The following is a 19,294-nucleotide window of genomic DNA, read 5'->3' on the forward strand; positions in this document are numbered from 1 at the left end:
GTGTAGCTTCCAACATAAATAAAAACATAATAAAACATTAAACATTAAAAATCTTCCCTATACAGGGCTGCCTTCAGGTGTCTTCTAAAGGCTGGCTCAAGGGCTGCATAACTCCATACCCTCCAACATTTCCCCTGATGAAAATAGGGACGTCCTAAGGTAAAGTGGGACATGAAGGGATCAAATTAGAAACCAGGACGGCTTCTCTAAATCCGGGACTATTGCTGGAAAACCGAGCATGGTACTAATAATACCAAGGCCGCAGGTTCGATCCCCGTACAGGACAGCTGCATATCTCTGTGTTGCAAGTAGGTTGGACTAAATGATCCTCAGGCTCCAACTCTACAATTCAATGTCTCCAGGATTCTGAGACGGAGCGTCGCTTTGCAGAGGGACTCTGAGCAAAGAGCTAGGCTCCTGGGCAAAGGGGCTTTCCCAGCAGGTCTCTTGAGAAGGAAGCGAAGGCTGATTGAGTAAAGGGCAAGGCCTCTGTGCACCTGCCTCCTTCCTCAGCCACAAGGAGTGGGTGGGGAGATAAAAGGAAGGGGGTTTGTGGGGAAGGGAGCTGAGGCGAAAGCGAGTGAGCAGCAAATGCATGAGCCGCGGAGGCAGGAAGTAGTGGCTTCCCGTGTAGAAATAGGGGCGTAGCCACAGCTGAGCCGAGCGACAGTCCAGGCGCAAGGAGGAAGGAGAGAAGACAACAGCCAGAACTAAACAACTGGGGCAAAAGCAAGGGGAAAAGGAAGGAAGGAAGGAAGATGGGGACGTGGCACTGTCAGCAACAGCGGGAATAAATCTGAGGGGGGGACCACACCGACAACCCCCCCCCCAAAAAAAGGTGAGCGCTGCAGAGTACAATTGCCAGCACAAAAAGAGCCCTAGAAAGTTGCTTCGTAAGTTACAGGTTTCCGACGCGCAAGTCACTTGCGTGCTGGGAAGTGGCATCTCCTGAGAAGAGGACCACAGAGAGGACAGCTGTGTTTGCCTCTGAGGATAGCCAGTGTGGAGCCACCTTCCATACGTTGTTGGGTTCTCCAACTTCCATCAGCCTCAGCCAGCATGGCCGATGAGCAGGGAGGATGCGAGCTGGGTGCCAGCAACATCTGGAGGGCTGACATATTTGCTGCCCCTTGACAGCTGCTGCTGGTCAGAGGAGACGACTTTGGCTGGTTGGAGACCTGGCAACGGCCCATCTGAGCGAAAAGCAGCTTCACCACATGTGCGGCAGTCTGCTGCAGGTGTGGGTCTGGTTGCGTTTCCGCAGGGCTGCATCTGGCAGGGTTCGCACAGATGGGCCTTGTGCGGTTTTACGTGTTGCTTACACAGCTAGGCAGCATGGGGTGGGATAGGAGACGCTGGCTTGGGAATACGGCGCGCGTGGTTTTATGGACTGCTATTTGATGGGTTTTCGCGGATTCTTATCTGCTGGGCAAATAAGGGGTGTATAAACCACCTAAATAAATAACCATAATACCCTCTTGTAGGTCGTGTGTAAACGGTTGCACATGCCGGCTTTTTGCCAGGGCCCAAAACTAAACTTGACCATGTGACGTTGTTGCCCGTGACCCGGTCCTGATCCGAATCCGGAGGGTAGGACTGGAACCAATGGCTTCAAGTTACGAGGAAGGAGGTTCTGACTAAACATCAGGAAAAACTTTCTGACAGCAAGATCTGTTTGACAGTGAACAGGACGCCCCTCAGAAGGTGGAGGTTTTTAAGCAGAGGTCAGATGGCCATCTGTCATGGATGTTTTCGTTGAGATTCCTGTATTGCAGGGGGTTGGACCAGAGGACCCTTGAGGTTCCTGCCAACTCAGCGATTTTATGATTCTATGAATCGGGCCTCCTCCTTACATCTGCTGGTTTGCCATGGGAGGAGGAGCCCCGAGGGAAGCCTGGAAGCTCTGTTCACCAGCCTCTGAGGGGACTGTCAAGGGCCTGAAAGAGATGTGGGGCAGCCTTTCTCCTGTAACCCCCCCCATCTTTCTAGGGGCTTCTTAAGGCCCTGTCTGCCTTGAGGGAAGGCAGAAGCCCCCGCCAGGGGGAGGAATTCATTATTGCGTTAAGCTTGTTCCATCGGCGCAAGCTTGCTAGCCGGAACCATCTACCCTGAGCCAATTTGGGGGGCAGGGGGTGCACAGGGTCAGAGAGGGGGCAGGAAGCCCCATTGCACCAGCAGAAATCCTTGCATTGGCTTCTGCTAATTGAATGCAGCCCTGCACTTCAGTTGCCCTGCGAATGTTCTGCAGCATCTGTTCATTCTAATGTTTGGCTTGGCAGTGCAGTAAATAAAGAAATGCAGTCAGCTCCCCCGCTATTGCCTGCCCATTGGTCGTTTGTTAAACAACAACAGCAGCAGCAGCAGCAAGCGGCAAAACCACGTCAATACCAACTCGGTCTAGTTTGGCCTGCAGGGAGTGTCCTCTCTGGGTAGGAAATGTGTCATGTGTGAGGAAGCCCTTTGGAGAATGAGGATTGGCCATGTTTAGAATTTAGAAATCCTGGCAGCTTGAGCTGAATGTCCCCTTGAGGCTGCAAAATATTTCTCCCTCCTTCTCCCAAAGGACGATTCTTGGCGTTGTTGCTCAGGGCCAAACAACTCTTGAGCACAGACCCTATATTCCAGGGACGTCCCTGATTTAGAGAAGCTGTCCCAGTTTCTGATTTGATCCTAGAATGTCCCACTTTTCCTTAAAGATAAAGGTAAAGGGACCCCTGGCCATTAGGTCCAGTCGTGGCCGACTCTGGGGTTGCGGCGCTCATCTCGCTTTATTGGCCGAGGGAGCCGGCGTACAGCTTCCGGGTCATGTGGCCAGCATGACTAAGCTGCTTCTGGCGAATCAGAGCAGCGCACGGAAACGCCGTTTACCTTCCCACTGGAGCGATACCTATTTATCTACTTGCACTTTTGGAGTGCTTTTGAACTGCTAGGTTGGCAGGAGCTGGGACTGAGCAACGGGAACTCACCCCGTCACGGGAATTCGAACCGCCGACCTTTTGATTGGCAAGCCCTAGGCTCTGTGGTTTAACCCACAGCGCAACCCGTATCCCCACTTTTCCTTAGGACATCCCTATTTTCATTGGAGAAATGTTGGAGGGTATGGGAGCATATACCGATGGACTTTTCTCTCAGGCAAGTGCCACTTCTGAAAGAATTTGATGCGCGGACATAGGAACCTCAGAAACTGCCGTATAACGAGTTAGGCCTCTTTGGTCCCTCTAGCCTGGTCGTGTTTACACTAGGGAAGGGGAACCTGTGGCCCTCAGGATGTTGTTGGACTGCCAGAATCATTTTAGGCTATGGAAGTGCGCTGCAACATTTTGCTGCAAGCCATAGAAAAGTGCCTTTCATTATACTAAGTCAGATCATTCGCTCATTGAGCTCAGTATACAGTGGCTAGCAGCTGGATTTATGGCAGGAGTCTTTTGCGAGTCCTACTTGGGCCATGCCACGGATTAAACCTGAGGCCTTCTGAATGCAAGGCATGTATCTTTAAAACGGTGCAGTTCACACACTGAAGGGAAGTATCAGCAGGTTTGGGGAAAAACCCGAGGTTTGCAGAAAGAAGTGGACCAGATATTTAGAGGGAAAAATTCTAAGGGGAGACCCCCCACCAACAGTCTGGTGATTTAGTGGGCATGCAATGCAGATTAAGGCCACACCTGCGGCTTACCATTCAATCAGTATCACACCACTTTAAGTAGTCATGGCTTCCCCCAAAGGAGCCTGGGAACTGTAGTTTGTTAAAGGTACTGAGAGAGTTGTTGGAACACCCCCATTCCCCTCACAGAGCTACAATACCCAGAAATTCTCTGGGAAGAGGGATTGATTGCTAAAGCGCTCTGGGAATCGTAGCTCCGTGAAGGGGAACATTGTCTCGTAACAACTTTCTTGGCACTTTTAACAAGCTACAATTCCCAGAAATGTTCAAGTGGTGTAAAAGTGGCCTTTGTGTGCGTGTACATGTATGGGGGACAGCGACAAAAAACCGATGATGTGGGGTGGGAAGACAGAAGACAGTACCTTAAGGTGCATCTCCACCCCCATCGTTCAGCCTGGACACTGAGGTCCAGCTCTAAGGTCCCTCTGGTGGTTCCCTCACTGCGAGAAGTGAGGTTACAGGAACCAGGCAGAGGGCCTTCTCGGTGGTGGCGCCCACCCTGTGGAACGCCCTGCCTTCAGATGTCAAGGAAATAAACAACTATATGACTTTTAGCAGACATCTGAAGGCAACTCTGTATTGGGAAGTTTTTAATGTCCGATGTTTTAGGTGTTTTCCATATGTTGTTGGAACTCTGAATATGAGCTCTCCATACTGCAACATTTTGTTGCAGGACTCAATTGTACTTTATACCTCTCAGCCACACACAGCCACTTCTTTAGAGAAACAGATTGCAGGGGTGGGTGGAGGAGCAGGTGGAAAGGCACCAACGGGGACGTGAACTTTGCACATTCCCAGAAACCCTCTTTTCTTCACCATTGCGCCTTGTGTTTCCACAGCTATGTCCTTGGTACTTTAAAAAAGGAAACTTTGGGGAGGGTTCTATAAAGAAAACGGTGCTCGTGGCAACTTTCATTCTTGGGTGGAAAGCGGAATTTCTCCGCAGGTGTAGTAACTTGCCATGCCGGGTTTGAAATTCCCCTTTCAAAACGACTGTGGGGCCCTCTTCTCTTTTTCAGCCGGCCACCTAGGTTAGGGGGCTGAGCCTGTGTGCGATTAGTCCTGTGACACAGACCCAAGCTCTGTGACTCAGCCCAGAATTTGGAGAAGACACTGAAAACAACAACCTGCCCTCCCCGCTGCGGGCCCATGACTTGACATGTTTTGCCTGACCACAGGGAGGGGAGAAGTCTAGTCGGGGGGGGGGGGTTGGCGACTTATGGGGCAATAGGGAGAGCCAGAGACAGGCAGAACCAGAAGCATCTCCTGCTCCTTTGGTCCCTATCCTCGTCCCTGCCAAGTTGTACAAGGAGCAGCTTTGAGGCCACAGAGGAGCAGGCAGCTGACAGCCAGAGTCACCCTCTGGGCCCGATGCAAGTGACAAAAGGAGGCAAGGTAGGGGCAGGCTGAGGGCAGTGACACCCCACCCCTTGCCCCGTGGAGGGGAGACGTAGCTGGAAAGGAGAGGTGCCGTAGCAGAATGAGGAGGGAGAGAGGGGTGGCGCCACCTGGTTTTCCCAGCCAAGGCTCCTGTGCCCCGAAGAGCTGCATGGCAGGCAGAAATTCAAAAGGGGAAGTTTATTCCCGCCCATGCATTTACACACCAGGTTCTGCTCATCATGCAGTTCTTAAAAGGCGCAGGAGCGCAGCAAGGGGGGGGGAGTTGGCAATCCTACATTGGACTTCATTTTTGCAGCTTTCGGTGCCCATCTTTGTTGTCTTTTCTATTGGATCTTAATCTGTCATGCTTTGTTTTGATATTGTGACACGTCACCCCAGTCTCCATGAGCAGGGTGATATTCCTGCGGCTCCAGGGTTTGTTGTTCCTTTTGGGCATGAGGCACAGCAGAGACTGTGGTGTCTTCATTATGATATATAGTTTTATTGACACATATAAACAACCTGAGGGACGCGGGTGGCGCTGTGGGTTAAACCACAGAGTCTAGGGCTTGCCGTTCAGAAGGTCGGCGGTTTGAATCCCTGTGACGGGGGGAGCTCCCATTGTTCGGTCCCAGCTCCTGCCAACCTAGCAGTTCGAAAGCACATCAGAGTGCAAGTAGATAAAAAGGTACCGCTCTGGCGGGAAGGTAAACGGCCTTTGTCCCCTGCTGATGGCCCATCCAGCTAGCTCTGCCCAGATGGCTTGGCTCATGAGTGTAACTAAATCCTGTCGATTTCCATGTTTGGCAAAGTTTAATCAAACCTTGATTAATTTTAACTTTTACTACATCATAACACATTTAGGGACATCTAGCACCCCCCTCCGGAACTCATAACAATATTTTGCTCTCTTTGATGTTTTGTGAGAGTTTATTTATTTTTACTGGGCATGCATGGAAGTGATTTAACTGACAGTTGCCATATTTCAAAAAGTGAAAATCCAGACACAAAGCTTTTTGAGCTTTTAATTTGGCAAAGGGGGGGGGAGTTTCTGAGCTAAGGAAATTCGCCAAAAGTCAACACTTTTGAAATAAAACCCAACCTGTGCAGCTGTTGACCTTCACAGCGAACTACCACTATAAGGCGCAGGAGGAGGCAAGGCCAGATTTCCCAGGTCAGTTGGCCCCCCTACGTTAATTCTTTTGCAGCCTTTCCCAGAGGAACCTGGTGCGCATGGGACTGACTGCGCGGAACATGTAGAGACGGACAATAAGCGTAGCCAATGGCAGGCTGAGCAAGAAATAGGTGACACCAACTTACTCTGGTTTCAAAGAATCACAGAATTGCAGAGTTGGGAGAGTCTTCCGCCTGGCCCACTGAGCTATCACTGTCCTCTTCTTGCCTGCTGAGTTCTACAAGGGAAAACACTAAGGAATCTGAGGAGGAAGAGGAAGAGGAATCTGGCAGGCCGAGCCACACCTCAGCCTTGTGGTCAGAAGGCAGGCAGGGGCAGGCTGGCCAAGGGCAAGCAGCCCTTGGTGGGCACTGCCCTGCTTGCCCTCACGGCCCAACTTCCGCTGCGACCCTCCCCTTCCTTCTATTGTCTCCCAGATGTCCAAATTTAGCTTTAAACTCTTCAGATCAAGGAGCTATTGTTTGGGGGGAAAGGGGGAAAAAGAGAGAGGGTGTTTATGCTAACATATAAAAATGTTGTGCACATTGATGGCCGCAGATGATGAATTAACTGGGTTCAGTTAATGCACTCGGTGGTACTCAGCAATGTTTCTGAATACCAGCTGCTGGAAATTGCAGAAGGTGTGAGGGCTCTGGTGCTCGGGTCCTGCTTGGGGGTTCCCCCAAAAGGCCCCCGGTCGGCCACGGTGTGAGAACAGCATGACAAGGTGGGCCATTCGCCTGATTCAGCAGTGCTTTTAGAATTGTAGAGTTGGAAGAAACCCTGAGGATCATCTGGTCCAACCCTCTGCAATGTAAAAATATGCCACTGTCCCATACGCCCCATACGCAGATTGAACCTGCAATCTTGATATTATCAGCACCATGCTGATACCAACTGAGCTATCTTCTCTGCATATATATATGCATATATATATGCAGTCTCCAACAATATTTCAAAGCATTTATCATCATATTATTTTTTTTAAAAAAAATACGTTTCTTCTTGACTTCCCACCCTTCCTTCTTGATGTTTGCTTTTTATTCCTTCTTATGAGCTATTTTGTGGGATGAGGGTGGCGCTGTGGGTTAAACCACAGAGCCTAGGACTTGCCAATCAGAAGGTCGGCGGTTCGAATCCCCGCAACGGGGTGAGCTCCCGTTGCTTGGTCCCTGCTCCTGCCAATCTAGCAGTTCGAAAGCACGTCAAAGTGCAAGTAGATAAATAGGTACTGCTCTGGCGGGAAGGTAAACGGCGTTTCTGTGCGCTGCTCTGGTTCGCCAGAAGCGGCTTAGTCATGCTGACCACATGAGCTGTACGCCGGCTCCCTCAGCCAATAAAGCAAGATGAGCACCGCAACCCCAGAGTCGGTCACGACTGGACCTAATGGTCAGGGGTCGCTTTATCTTTACCTTTACCTTTTTATGAGCTATTTTCTTCGGTTCTTATGAATTGACAGGGCTCAGAGACTAGAGATTTAGCTGGAGCATGCTATTTTCTTCTCCAAACACCCCACCATTCTTTCGAAAGCAGGAACTGCTACATTCTGGGATGAGACTTTTGGGGGGCAAGATATCTGCTTATCTCCATTCTTCTCCGTTGCCCAGGACAAGGGGGAAAGCAATTTCTCTGCCTATTCAGCCACAAGAGTCTTCGGCCAGCAGGCAGAGACTAAACCAAAAGGATGGAGGAAATGGATGTGATAGTGGAAGAAGAGATGCGACTGGATGTCAGCGCAACAGCCACAGAAGAACAGGTAAGGGACTTACGCACCTCTCAGAGGAATAAGGGCCAAGCAGCACCTTTGGCCTACCGGGTGCTGCTGAACTACAGTTCCCACCAGCCAGAGGTACCCCATGCTTGAACTTAAATGTGAGAACCAGATGGGTCATTGGCCTGATCTAGCCGGGCTCTTCTTAAACTGCACGTGCGCCACAGAAAATGGCAGCAGCCGCTATCGTTCCCTCTAAAAACAAATCTGGGAGACCGAGTGCCAACAGAATCGAAGGCAAAATGGGACCGCCAGGAAACAAGAGGGCTGTATTAGCATGCTAGGCCGAGCCCCAAGAGGTATGCAGGAGCACAAATGAAAAGGGGAGAGGGCTGGTAGCCAGAGGGTCTGCTGGTTGAGCAAAACAGGATGTCTACATCCCGTGCTTTGTTTCAGCTGGAGGACAGTTCTGGCGCCTATCAGGTGGGCACATTGCGAGCCGGCACTCTCCCTGCCCACTTCGTGCCTTTACGTACTTCTGAGAAGCCCCAAAGAACATTTCAAGTCAAAAGAGAAACTGGCCAGTGTGTGCAAGTCTACACTTTTTTACAGATCTGTGATTCCACCTAGCTCCTCCGTTCCTGTCTATGATTGGTCAAGGAGGCCACACCCATAGCTGTCAACCGTCCCTTATTTGGCGGGAAAGTCCCACTGCTGTCCCTTATTGATGATGTTCCTTAAATTTCCCGGGTTTCAAAGGAAGCAGATCCTCTCCCTCTCTCCCTGCCGGCCAACTGTGTTGCTTGGCTGTGTTGCTCATCCAATAAGGAGTCTAAGAATGACTGGGGCGTGGAGCTTGCATGCCTTGTGCCAATCAAATTGGCCGTGTTGCCTGGGGACTTGCCTTTGCTCAGCACTTGCCAGCGGAGAGGTGACTGTGGTTTTCCTTGCTGCATCCCCTTTGCCGGGTTGCTGCGCTGTGGGAACCACCGCTTGAGGCTTCGTTTGGCTGCTGGCTGGGCTTTCTGCCTTTGGCAGAAGTTGAACATACCTGTGCTTTGAAAATCCCTTATTTTGGCTGCTGATCCCTTATTTTCAAATCTGTAAGTTGACAGCTATGGTCACACTACACTCAGGACTCAGCTACCTTAGTCAAAAAAACAGCATTTCGAATGTGTTATAAACATGCGACACCAGATGGCACTGGAGAGCAAAAAAAAATTCTTTGTGATTTTCCATAGTGTTTTCTTTTCTTCTGTCATAACGATTACTGAAATTTATAGCGTTTTTGTCCTGTGTGTAGATCCACCCTCACTCTCATTTCAGAGAAATTGTTTGGAAGGCACTCGCTCATTGCACCCCATAACCTTCTTTCCAGGAAGGTTAGAGACTTACTTTCAACCTTGCTTCCTGCTCCACAGCAGATCCAGGCCTCCTCTCAAGACAACCTCAGTCTCCTGCCAAACCCGGGTCCTCTTTTGCGTCCAAAGCAGAGAACACGGCAGACGGATCCTGCGCGGCCCTGGAGGTCCCTGCCAGCCACCCCTACGGGGGAGATGGAGAAAGACCAGGCGGGTAAGATGAGAACGCCAGCCTGCTATCGCTGGTCAAATCCACACCATGTATGGCAAACACATTTGAATCACAAAGGAACTTTCCCTTTGGGGAGCTACAATCCTTAGTATGCTTGACAGATTACAGCTCCCAGTATTCTTTGGCAGAAGGCATGTCCTTCTGCACATCTATGGTGTGTATGAGACCTCCTTTCCCAAATAAATAATAAATAAATAAATAACTTTTTATTTGTACCCCGCCCTCAGGGCGGCTAACATCATGAAACTAAGACAGTATACAAAGAACATAAGAACAGAAAAACAGGCAATTGATTACTTAAATTACATCTTTAAATTTGTTGTTGTTTAGTCGTTTAGTCTTGTCTGACTCTTCGTGTCCCCGTGGACCAGAGCACGCCAGGCACTTCTGTTTTCCACTGCCTCCCGCAGTTTGGTCAAAATCTTAAAATCAGTTCAGAGCAAATTAAAATCTGGACAGATGGCAGTCCACGGGTAAAACTGAGAGTGGTTAATATTCTCTAGGGCCAACTGTTATTACTGGTCTTATAAAGGACCTGTGAACGGGCTAGGAGGCCTCTTTAATGCCTGTTCTTATACAGAAAGAAAAGAATCAGACTGAACCCCGACCAAAGGCTTGGCGGAACAGCTCCGTCTTGCAGGCCCTGCGGAAAGATGTCAAATCCCGCAGGGTTAACAACTTTATTTTAGCAGACCAGTTCCTGTGCGTTTAAGTCAGAGATGCCTGCATTACCACAAGTGCTTTAACTTAAAAGTTGCTTTAACTTTTATTTAAAGCACATTATTTCTCCCAAAGAATCCTCACACAGTTACGGTTCCTAGCACCCTTAACACATTACAGTTCCTAGTATTCTTTGGGGGAAGTAATGTGGTTTGCGCGTGTTTTAAGTGTACGGTGTGTGGAATGGTGTCACCGTAGTACCAATGAGACCCATGTTCACATTCCCCCCAAAACTCAGCGGGTGACCCTGGGCCAGTCACCATCTTTCAGACTGGCCTGCTTTGCAGGGCTGTTGTGCGGATAAAGTGGGGGAAGGAGGAAGAGCGGGGGAGATGCCCTTGTACATGGCCCCAAAACCCTCGGAGGAAAGGATTATAAAACAAAACAAAACAATTTTGGCCCAATCCTGCCCTTAGGCTATTTTTAGCGTCTGTGTATAGCGCAAGATTGAAACCAAATGTTTGACAAAATGAGCTGCGTCTATTTTCTGACTTCCTAATTATTGCAAGCAAAATCCTGTAAACCTTTTGCTAACCCTTATTCACTCCGTCGAGATTATACTTCCTGTAGTTCTCATGAAACAAAACAAAACCCCCCCTGCATCAATCATTAAGCTGAAGGGGGCTGGAATTACTTTTTCCATTAGGCTCAACTTTTTCAGAAAGGCTGCAGAAACCCGTCTGCAAAATCTAGCCTTTTTGCATGAACTGCTCATTTCTTTAAGGAAGGTGTTTATTTAGAAATAGGCAAAAAGCTTCTGAACTTCAAAAAGAAAGAAAGAGACGCTATTTGTTCTTGTCCCGGATGCTCCCAGTGTGTAGGTGCTAAAGTACACTGTGCTTGACAGCAGTTTGCAGAAGTTTCTGTTGATTATGAGGAAGTCAGACGCCGGAGACATTTGCTTGGCTCAGGGCTGCTACAACTCACCTTGAGCAAGCTAAACCCTGCAAGTTTTCAGGTTTTGTTTTAATTTGAATGCTTGTAAAAACAACAACAGACAGAACAGTATATTCATCCATTGTTATAAGAAAAAACAGTTCCTTTTCCCTCATGGGGTATTCTGGAGCCCGTATAGAGTCCTTAAGTGGGTTCCCTTTCGGTAGGAGAAAATAACAGAGGCCAACCAGAGAATATTGAGAAGCAAAGCAGCTACAGTAGTAAGCATGATCTTTATTAAACTGTTGCAACAGGATGCTCCCCTCACACGCAGGAGAGCGGAGGAGGACCCAGAACAATGGTGCACAAGCCCTTATATAGACTCTTGAAATTGCCCAACCCTGTAGCCCAAGACCACCACCCCCTGAAACATCATACATACATCACAGAAGGAGGCAGTCTACAGCAGAAATCCTGTCTGCCAGGGTACCTGATAATAGTCAGTCTGACCATTCTTTTGTGGTGGCTACTACTTTAGTTCCTGACTCCAGGTCAAAGGCTCACCCTATTCATACACAAATACACCCCAAAAGATAATTGAAGGGGGCGGCATTCCCATTTCCTTCCTCCTTGCAGAGAAAAATTTGCGGTCAATTCGGGAGAGTCAAAATGGCTTCAGGATTGCTCTCCTGTACTATTTCAGACACGTGGTTTATATAATTATGTATGTGTTTGCCTTGCACATTTATGAACATTTAATTTATATTTGAGACCTTAGAATTCTTATAACAGTGCTAATAGGCATTTGGTGTGTTTGCAGTCATCTATGGCCCTCAACCAGGGCTTCTGCTCCTTTAGAGAATTGAAGACATGGCGGAGACTGTCGTAGCTTTCAGAAATATGGCTTATTCCCGTATTTACACCTGAGTTTGGAGGGAGAGAGTCCAGATCTTACAGCATGGTCCTTTCAAGAGGGGTGTCTTCCCCACAGCCCTGGAGTCAAGGACATCTGCCCAAAATGGATCTCTTGTCTTTGTTCTCCCTTCCTCTTCGCAACACACCTTGTTAAAGACACTCTTTCCTCTCACAACTGGCAACCCTCCAAATCCCCAGTCTCTGTTCCCACCTCAGGCTAGCCCAGGAATTACTCTGCAGCTTGTATTTCTCTCTTCACATCTCAAATAACGAAAATACTACAATTTATTAATTTTGGGGGTTCAACCTGCCCTGCCAAAAGAAAACTTATAACAATATTTATTGGACTAGAATGTTGCAGTCTTCTAGAAAGATTTCCGGGCGTATCCTTCCTTTGAAAGACCTACATTGCCCCCCCCCCAGTACGTTTCCGAGCATAATTCAAAGTGTTGGTGCTGACCTTTAAAGCCCTAAACGGCCACGGCCCAGTATACCCCCATCGTTCAGCCCGGACACTGAGGTCTAGCTCTGAGGTCCTTCTGGCGGTTCCTTCACTGCGAGAAGTGAGGTTACAGGGAACCAGACAGAGGGCCTTCTCGGTAGTGGCACCTGCCCTGTGGAATGCTCTCCCTTCAGATGTCAAGGAAATAAACAACTATCTGACTTTTAGAAGACATCTGAAGGCAACCCTGTTTAGGAAAGTTTTTAATGTTTGATGTTTTATTGTGCTTCTAATTCTGTTGGGAGCTGCCCAGAGTGGCTGGGGAAACCCAGCCAGATGGGTGGGGTATAAATAATAAATTATTATTATTATTCTTTGAAGAAGTGATGCAGGGAAACTGAAGGGGTGGTTGCCGAAAGCCTAACTCCCTAGGATCCTCTTACTCCAAGTGGTTCTTGGGGGGGGGGCTTTTGGGTGTGGGTAGGTACTTTCAAGTCTCAGAGCACAGGCTCATGTGGCACAGACTTGTGCATGCTAACTTGTGCACACAACACAAATTTGGGTAGGGAGAACCGTTCTGGAGCACAGGTGGGAGACCTCAGATTGTGAGCCCTGGGGCCTCTCCACCTGGCCAAACAACCTCTGGAGGGCCACAAATATTCCACCACTGACATACGCTTGGAGGTTTTAACAGACGTGCAACCTCAGCACTTCCAAACTTTGGTTGACAGTCATGAGGGCTAGAAGAGTATTTCAAACCAATTAATGTTTTGATTGGGTGATGCTGGAGGATCTGAAGCTTTGACACCCAGGATTCCGTGTTATCCTTCTGCCCTCTGCGTATGGCTGTTCTGCTACACAATTTGTTCTCTTTCCCCTCTTCTCCCAGTCTTCTTCTCTTCGCTGACCTCTCTCCAAGCGGAGGAGTTTTTTGACATGGTGGCCAAACTCCAGGCCCGGAGGCTTGATGACCAGCGGGCTGATTTTGAGGAGGCTGCGGAAATGTGTGCGGGCAACTCGAGGGTCTCTGAAGAGAAGCTCTACGACACTATCTTGGCTCATCAGGTGAGCGATGAGGTCTCCACAGAAGGTCTGAGTGGACATTTGTGCTAGTGGTTTGTGCTCTTGATGTTGATGACGACGATAAAAATGTTGATACTTCTCTTCCATCTGACGTTAACCACCCTGGGAACATTACTTATCCTGAAATCCAACTACAGTGAGATCTGCAACAAAATGTTGCAACATGGAGTGCTTCTGCTCAGGATTGCAGTCCGCACTGTCCCAGCGGTCAGTCAGCCTCTTGTGGCTACTGAGCATGCTCAGTCCTCCTTAAGGATAGCAGCAAATTCTCCTCCAAGCAGACACAGAAGGGGAAACTGCCTCGGTTTCCATGCTCGTTTGTAGTCAGGAACCAAGGCTTCAGGCAAATTAATACAAGTGGTATTTGTTATAGGGTCGTCGTCCGTCTGTCCGTCCCCACCCCACTGTTCTGACATTTCCTTTGCATTGAAGCGAATGGGATGGAATTACACAATGACAATGTGATTAATTACATTACGTTCAGCCACAGAAAGGTAACTGACATAGTTTTTAACAGAAGCTGAACTGCAGCTGAACTGCAGCAGCGCTGATTGCAAGAAACATGGCTTGGAAAGGACCTTGCTAACTTCCTATAGCCCTAGTCCTCATGGACTGTTTCCAAGGTTCCCCCAAATGTAAGGGTGTTTCCCCCCTAAATACTTTCCCCCCTTTGCATCTTCAACTCTTGGTATTTCCTCGAGTTTGCTAATACAGTACAGTGGTACCTCGGGTTACAGATGCTTCAGGTTACAGACTCCGCTAACCCAGAAATAGTACCTCAGGTTAAGAACTTTGCTTCAGGATGAGAACAGAAATTGGGCGGCGGCGGCAGCGGCAGCAGGAGGCCCCATTAGCTAAAGTGGTACATCAGGTTAAGAACAGTTTCAAGTTAAGAATGGACCTCCAGAATGAATTAAGTTCTTAACCCGAGGTACCACTGTAATTCCCGTTTGTTCATGTGGTGCTGTTTTGGCTCTAGAAACTATGGCACTCGAACCCTAAACACTGGAAATGGAGGACTTGATGTAGCTGCCTTAGGGCAATCCTCCTTCCCATTTTATCCTCACAATAACCTTGTGAGGTGGGTTAGGCTAGGAGACGGCAGCTGACTCCGACGTCGCTCAGCGAGCTTCATGGCTGAGCGGGGATTTGAACCTTGCTCTCCTAAGTCCTAGTCCGACACTAACCATTACGCCACGCTGCCTCTCAGTCGGCTAGCGGAGCTCAGCATCTCCTCTTTTCCTTACAGAGCCAGCGTCTCGAAGACCAGCGCACCGAGCCTCCCATCCCAGTAGGAATTCAGGGCCTACTGGATCTGCTGCTCAAAGCCCAAGGCACCCGGATGGAAGACCAGCGCTCGGCTCTCCCTCCTGGTCTCGGTGGGCCGTCCTTGCTGGGGGCGCACACTTCCTTCCCCATGCAGTGCCTGAGTCCCCCGGCAGACTCCTCCCTCCAACAGATGTGGTTCTAGTGACTCGAGACACACATTGCGCCGAAAGATGGAACCCTTGCGAGGCCTAAACTGAGCAAGGCAGCGTGGACTGAGAAACTGAGATGGGCCGCTTTGAAAAAGTTTAATACTGTGAAGGTATCCTGTGTTGTAGAAAAAAAAAGGAGGGTTGGTGCAAAACTGAGGCAGCCTCTCTTCAAATGCAGCACTGTATCTGATTCCCGGCTAAGCTTTCTGTCCTCGACAATCTATGGCGTTTCCTTCTAACCCGTCTACGAGCAAAATGGCCTGAACTGGGCGCAGAAGAAGTGTGATATGTTTTTTGGGAGCCATGGAAAGTCAGTATGTTTCTGAGTCTGCTGGGATACAGCTTGAGGCTCTTAATCTCAGGGTTGTGGGTTTGAGCCCCACATTGGGCAAAAAGTTCCTGCATTGCAGGGGGTTGGACTAGATGATCCTCGGGGTCCCTTCCAAAACTCTATGGTCCTACCTCTTCCTCAGGTGGGCAGAGAAAGGGGGGGGGGAGATCACACAGATAAACAATTAGCAGACGTTAGGTATGTGTGATAGTAATAATTCCCGCCCCAAAGGAGGTTGAACAAGTGGATAACCTGATGTTCTAGATCAGAGATCTAGAACTGTCTTTGGGAGGCATCAAGCTGTTAGAACCACCACATTTTGCTAGATTAATCCACCATCTTACACTGTAGCTTCACAGCAATCTTTTATGGCCCTCCTGATGTTGCCAGACTTCGCCCTGGTCAGTGTGGCCAATGATCACTGGAGCTGTAGTCTTTCAACATTTTCCATAGCCTTTCCTGTTCTAAAATTAGGGTCAGAATGTATTGGAGTGTGTGTGTGTGTGTGTGTGTGTGTGCGCGCAACTGAAATGTAAATTCAGCTGATTGACGCTTGCTTTGAAAGAGATCGGTTTTACGTGCTTCCAATCTTTTATAAAGCAGTGGTGATGGGTACTGTCTTATTTAGCTGCTTCCACGCTGTGTCCCTTAATGCAATCATATGGAAATGTAGTAATTAAAATAGTGGCTCTACAAATGGAGCTGTTTTCCTCCATCCTGCCATCCCTGTCCGCACTACACATTCGGGGTGCAGCTCTGGTGGGCCTATGCAAAGAATCCCACCAGAGCAGAACCCCCTTTTTGTTCTAGGCAAGTGCAAATGCACCAAATATTATCTGTGTGATAGTTACCTGTTTTTTTAATTTTTAGAATCACAATCCGAGAACTTGATTGCAAAAGGGGTTTTTGCCTGGCTTATGTACAGCAGCCCACCTGCAAACCCTCGCTGCCCAGGGCCGCAGTTGCCGGCTGCTGCGTTGCAAAGCTAAGATAAAACGGCAGCGGTTGGCCGCCCTTGCAAGAAAAGTTTGTCGTTTTTATGCACGGTTGCGCTTTAGTGCGGTCATCATAATAAAACTTCCTTGCGTGTTCTTGAGCTGTTTGTGCTTCTGCATGCACACACAATTTAAAGAGGGGGAAAGAAACGATAGATGCAGGGGCCACATGGCAGGAAAACCAAGAGCAAAGGTGCAAACAGGAAATGCACCTCCTCCATGACTTCCCCTGGGGTGCAAGACTGGGCCACGTGTCTGGAAGTCCTGGGCTGCTCAGACCACAAGACTCCCCTCTTGTCCTCACTGGTGTGGTCCACAGGAAAGCAGAGCAAGGCATTTGGCAGCAGCTGGGCTGCAGGACTTGCTGGAAGGAGGCGAACAAGGCGCCATGCAACTGTCTTAGGAATCCGACTCTGGATTTGTGTCGGGTTACTCCTGAGCCTTTTCTTACGATACAAAACGATAATCTTTATTGTCATTGTCCCATACAGAACAACGAAATTGAAAAATCTACACAAGACATTCAAAAACCAACAAGCCTGCTATCCCAGCCATCCCAACCTGGTTAGCCCCCTAAAAACTCTGATACCCCATTTTTAAATACAATATACTCCCATAGAGACTCCTTACCCTGCGTTTAAAACCAAAATCACATTTGGATAGAAACTGTTTCTCAGGCGGCTAGTCCTAGTCTCTATAACCCTGTACCTTCTTCCAGAAGGCAGAAGCTGAAAGAGATAATTTCCGGGGTGCGCACTATCCTGCGCTATCTCTGCAGCTTTCTTATGGCACCTGGAAGCATAGATTTGATCCAAGGTGGGAAGAGTGCACCCAGTTATTTTCTCCGCAGTCTTTACAACCTTGGACAGCATTGTTTTTTCGCTGACCATGCAGCTCCCAAACCACACACACAGACCATAAGTTAATACACTCTCAACAGTACAGTGGTAAAATGCCATCAACAGGTCCTTTGAGAGGTTATTTTTCTGGAGGATTCTCAGAAAATATAACCTCTGCTGTGCTCTCTTCATCAGGTCTTTGCTGTTTTCTCCCCAGGTTAGGTCATTTCTCAACTCTATTCCCAGAAATCGAAACACCGAGACCTGTTCCACGCACTTCCCCTCAATAATAAGTGGCTCAATATTCAATTTACATTTCCTAAAGTCCACAATGATCTCTTTTGTTTTCTTTGAGTTCAGGAGTAAGTTGTTTTTCCTGCACCACTCCCCCAACTGCTCAACTTCCTTCCTCTAGGCCGCCTCCCCCTCTCCAGCCGTGATTAAACCAACTACTGTTGTATCATCTGTGAACTTAATGATCTTATTATTGGGGTATTTGGGGGCACAGTCAGCTGTATAGATATCCTGCAAGGCAGCGGAGGACCAGAGTTTTCCTTCTCCTAGATGGGCTCCCTTCCCAGGTTGACGAGCCCCATCTGCCTCTCACATCCCTTTTCAGAACATGCAGAGCCCACCTGAGTGCAGCAGCCCTGCTCTTCCCACCTGTGAATCCCAGCCACTAGCAGCCCGAGGCAAGCTATCGCTGTTTTGTGGCCATTAGCCTCTGAAAAAGACTGTCAGGCGCTTGCAGGTGAAGGTATACTTTGCCCAGGGTTGTAGGCGCATGCACATTTTTTGAACTGCTCATACGATATCAGCATCCTCATCAAAATGCCAACCTGCACTTTATCCCTTTAACATTTAGGGCCTATCCACACACTTTCCTGTCCTCTCCTCTTTCTGTACAATTTGTTATAGGAGCAAAACCGTTTTGTTTCCAAACAATATGGACAGACGCATGCCAAAAGCACAATGGAATATCGGCAACTCTGTTCAGATACGGCTGCCATATGACCGGAAACAGCCAGGATTCATCTGTTGAATTTTCAAAAACCCGGGTTGCTTGAGATTTTGCAAAAGAAGCTCAACAACATTTCACCCCCCCCCAAAAAAAATATTTGCCGCCCCCCCCCCCACTTTTGTGTCCAGATTTTCACTTTTTGAAATATGGCTACCCTAGTTCAGGAGAGCTTTTTGCTTAAAACGTGTGACTGAATAAGGACTTTTAAAAGGTACTAGTGCAGAGGTCTCGCCCAAGACTCCTTTATCAGAATTTTGGCATGGCCAAATGTCTGCCTTGCGCAAGACCTGTATCTTAAAAATGTAAAACAAGAACAAAAACGAGGGCGGCAAGGCCCAAAGCACATCAGTCTTGCTCACTCTCCAGAAAGTACAAGCATCCCTCTAGGCCATTGTGGAACATGAAAACTAGGAGCTTGTAATAACTGCAGTTTCACACTTCCTGTCCATTTTTTTTAATGGTGTGCAGGCACAGGGACAGAATTACCTGTATGCATGGCCGCAAAAGGGCCAAGAAGACAGCACCAAAACATTTCATGCAGGACACTGCACTCCTTGCTACTGGTATGGCCATCAGGCGGAGCTGTAGCTGCAGGGGGGCTAGCTGGGTTGTTGTTTTTTGCCCCAGTGGAAGCTCCCAGCCTCTGTGGGGGGGGGGTACGCAAATGCACATGGGGGGTGTGTGAAATAAAGTCTACTTTCGCCCTAGGCCAGGAAACAATACAATGTCTGTGAAGAACACGTGCTTTCAAAAATGAGTGAGTGGGTGGCCATGGCACCAGTGATGCGCACGGAAAAATTGGATCAGAGTGAACCGTTTGTGAGATGTAGCCCATGCCTGGAAGCGCCCACCTTCCACATCTAAGACACAGCCTGTGTCAAGGGACACTCCCCAGAAGGCAGGACAAGACAGTGGTGTCAGTCTCTGCAAGCACCAAGAGCTGTCACTCAGGGGTCAGAGCAGGGGTCAGCATACTTTTTCAGCAGAGGTCCCTCAGACCTTGTGGGGGTTGGACTATATTTTTTTGGGGGGGAAATGAATTCCAATGCCCCACAAATAACGCAGAGATGCATTT

At 48.6% G+C, this 19,294-nt stretch overlaps 2 protein-coding genes across 3 annotated transcripts in view; one reads left to right on the plus strand and one right to left on the minus strand.

Moving 5' to 3' along the window:
* EGFL8 (EGF like domain multiple 8) overlaps positions 1-9,396 on the minus strand; it is a 32,178-nt gene extending 22,782 nt beyond the window's left edge. The window contains exon 1 of one of the 2 annotated variants that reach the window (XM_081853637.1): positions 9,322-9,386. The gene's annotated coding sequence lies outside the window, so the exon portion shown is untranslated. Of the gene's footprint in view, positions 1-9,321 lie in introns of both variants that reach the window. The other variant, XM_081853640.1, reaches the window with a different exon arrangement.
* Positions 640-16,460, plus strand: GPSM3 (G protein signaling modulator 3). Its single transcript, XM_081853988.1, has 5 exons — positions 640-838; positions 7,823-7,971; positions 9,348-9,501; positions 13,362-13,537; positions 14,805-16,460. Exons 2-5 carry the CDS (start codon positions 7,900-7,902, stop codon positions 15,024-15,026), a joined length of 624 nt encoding a protein of 207 aa, XP_081710114.1. The 5' UTR covers positions 640-838; positions 7,823-7,899; the 3' UTR covers positions 15,027-16,460.
* Positions 16,461-19,294: the final 2,834 nt, after the last annotated feature.

The sequence above is a fragment of the Podarcis erhardii genome (assembly GCF_964252035.2).
Source record: "Podarcis erhardii genome assembly, chromosome: 2".
Lineage (NCBI taxonomy): Eukaryota > Metazoa > Chordata > Lepidosauria > Squamata > Lacertidae > Podarcis > Podarcis erhardii.